The sequence below is a fragment of the Condylura cristata genome, unplaced genomic scaffold (genome assembly GCF_000260355.1).
Source record: "Condylura cristata isolate star-nosed mole 26May11 unplaced genomic scaffold, ConCri1.0 scaffold00024, whole genome shotgun sequence".
In the NCBI taxonomy this organism is placed as follows: domain Eukaryota; kingdom Metazoa; phylum Chordata; class Mammalia; order Eulipotyphla; family Talpidae; genus Condylura; species Condylura cristata.
Window position 1 is genome coordinate 22895232 of NW_004567125.1, and position 1975 is coordinate 22897206.

At 34.2% G+C, this 1975-nt stretch overlaps 1 protein-coding gene across 1 annotated transcript in view; it reads left to right on the top strand.

Annotated features, from left to right (window-relative positions):
• The window catches only part of TOR1AIP1 (torsin A interacting protein 1), a 39112-nt gene that overhangs the window by 17965 nt on the left and 19172 nt on the right, over positions 1 to 1975 (top strand). Inside the window, 1 exon segment of the mRNA XM_012728918.1 lies at positions 1304 to 1390. Coding sequence (XP_012584372.1) covers positions 1304 to 1390 — 87 coding nt within the window.

A 1975-nucleotide genomic window follows, 5' to 3' on the forward strand; every position in this document is an offset into this window, starting at 1 on the left:
TTTTTTTTTAATGTTGGAAGCAATTTTGATAGGTAATCTTTTTCTTCAGGAAAATTATGCTCATCTGAACTGTTACGTAGGCAGGTAAAAAAGGATATGAGTGGTGATAGCCTTGGTGTTCATTTAGACATGTTTTGTCTGAGTTAATAATTTTAAGCACAGATATTATTTTTACTTTCTTGTATCTGCTGGTTTTTGATTATAATATTAAAATAATCAGTTTCCAAAATCTCATTATCACTCTTGTTTGAATAGTACAGTAAATTTAGTCTACTTTTAGTCCCACCTAATCTGAGACTAGTCACCTGCATACTGAAATGTTTGCATATGTATGTCCTCCCACTTTGCAAACATGCACACATATAAATATACATCCATGTATTTATGTTTTCGTGATAACTATATTTTCATCTCACTTTCTGTTTGTTCCTTCTTGCTCTCTGCCTGGTACCTTTTTATTAAACTGAAAAGCAAAACACCCACCTCCACCCACTAAACCCCTTTCATCCTCTCTCCTTATTTCTTCACCATCTTCATCTCTGGTAACCTCATTTTGGTTTTCAGTGACCACTAGTTATTTTTATATTGTTTAGCCATTTATCCACTTAGTTTCCTTATATTACTCATCTGGTGAAGTCATATAATATTTGCTTTCACTTCCAAATTTCACTTTGCATCATTTACTAGAATTGTCTGAACTTATCCACTAAATATATATATAACTCATTGCCATCCCAGTAAAGTTAAATATTTCCACAATTTTAATGCTGATTTGTTTATTTTTTGACTCTCCATTAAAGCCTCAAAATACAATTTGTAAATATTACTCTGAATTTTTTTTTGGAGAGAATACAAACGAGCTCAATTTTAGTTTATTTAGAATATTGTGATTCAAAATAATTATAATAAATAGCAGTTCTGTATCTGATTATTAAAATTCTTCTTTTTATTTATTTTTTTCTTCAAAGATTTATTTGTGCATACAGAACTGGGGTACAGGCCAGAGGTGTGGGTGTGCAGTGAGGATTCAGCAGAGACAGAGTGGGAAACAGAATAGGAAGATGGTGCAAGTTCACTGCTGAAGGGAGCAGCGGGCGGGCCATGTGGGTCACCTCCTGGGCGCGGATCGAACTCATGCTGAAGTGGCTTAGCTTCTTAGTGCTGTGCTTTAACCCACGGCACCACCAGGGAGGGCCCTAAAAATTCTTCTTTTTAATGTTAAATTACTTGGTTTGGTTTTTAATCCCAATATTCAGAGCATTAGAATAAAGACTATACTAGAATATTACTTTTTTTCTTTTAGGAGATACTGAAGATGATGATCAAAATAGCTCTGATAGTGATGTCTCTACCACTAATGCCAGATCCAGGGACTCTATGGAGTCTGGAGGTAACATTACTTTACAGAAATAACATTGCTTTTTGCCTTAGGAGCTGTTCTTTTAGTTAAAGTATAATGTTATTCTATAATTGAATTTAAAAATACAGCATTTTATTAAAACTGCTTTTTAAAAAGTTGTGTACTTTTTAACATTTATTAATATTAAAGAGTCCATATGTATAACTGATTATCTTAAAGTTATGTAATATCTAAACAAATCACTTTTTAGCCTGCTTTGATATTTATGGAAAACAAGATTTTTTGTGACTAACAGAAGAGTTGTTTGTCATTTGTTAAAATAGATCACATTGACATTGGTACTCATAATACTATCAGGAGTATTAGCTTTTATAAAAAGATTTGTTTTTTATTGTTTTATTTTATTTATATATACAAGACTGGGGCATAGCTACTACGCTGGAGGTGGGGGTGTGGGGTGAGAAATTCACCAGAGACAGAGTGGAGAACAGAACAGGCCGACCTACTGAAATGAACTAAGGGGAGCAGCAGGCCAGACAGGAGAGGTCTGCTGCACCTTATGTGGGTCAGCTCCCTGGCCAAGGATTGAACTCAGGCTAAACTGCTGGCAATAGC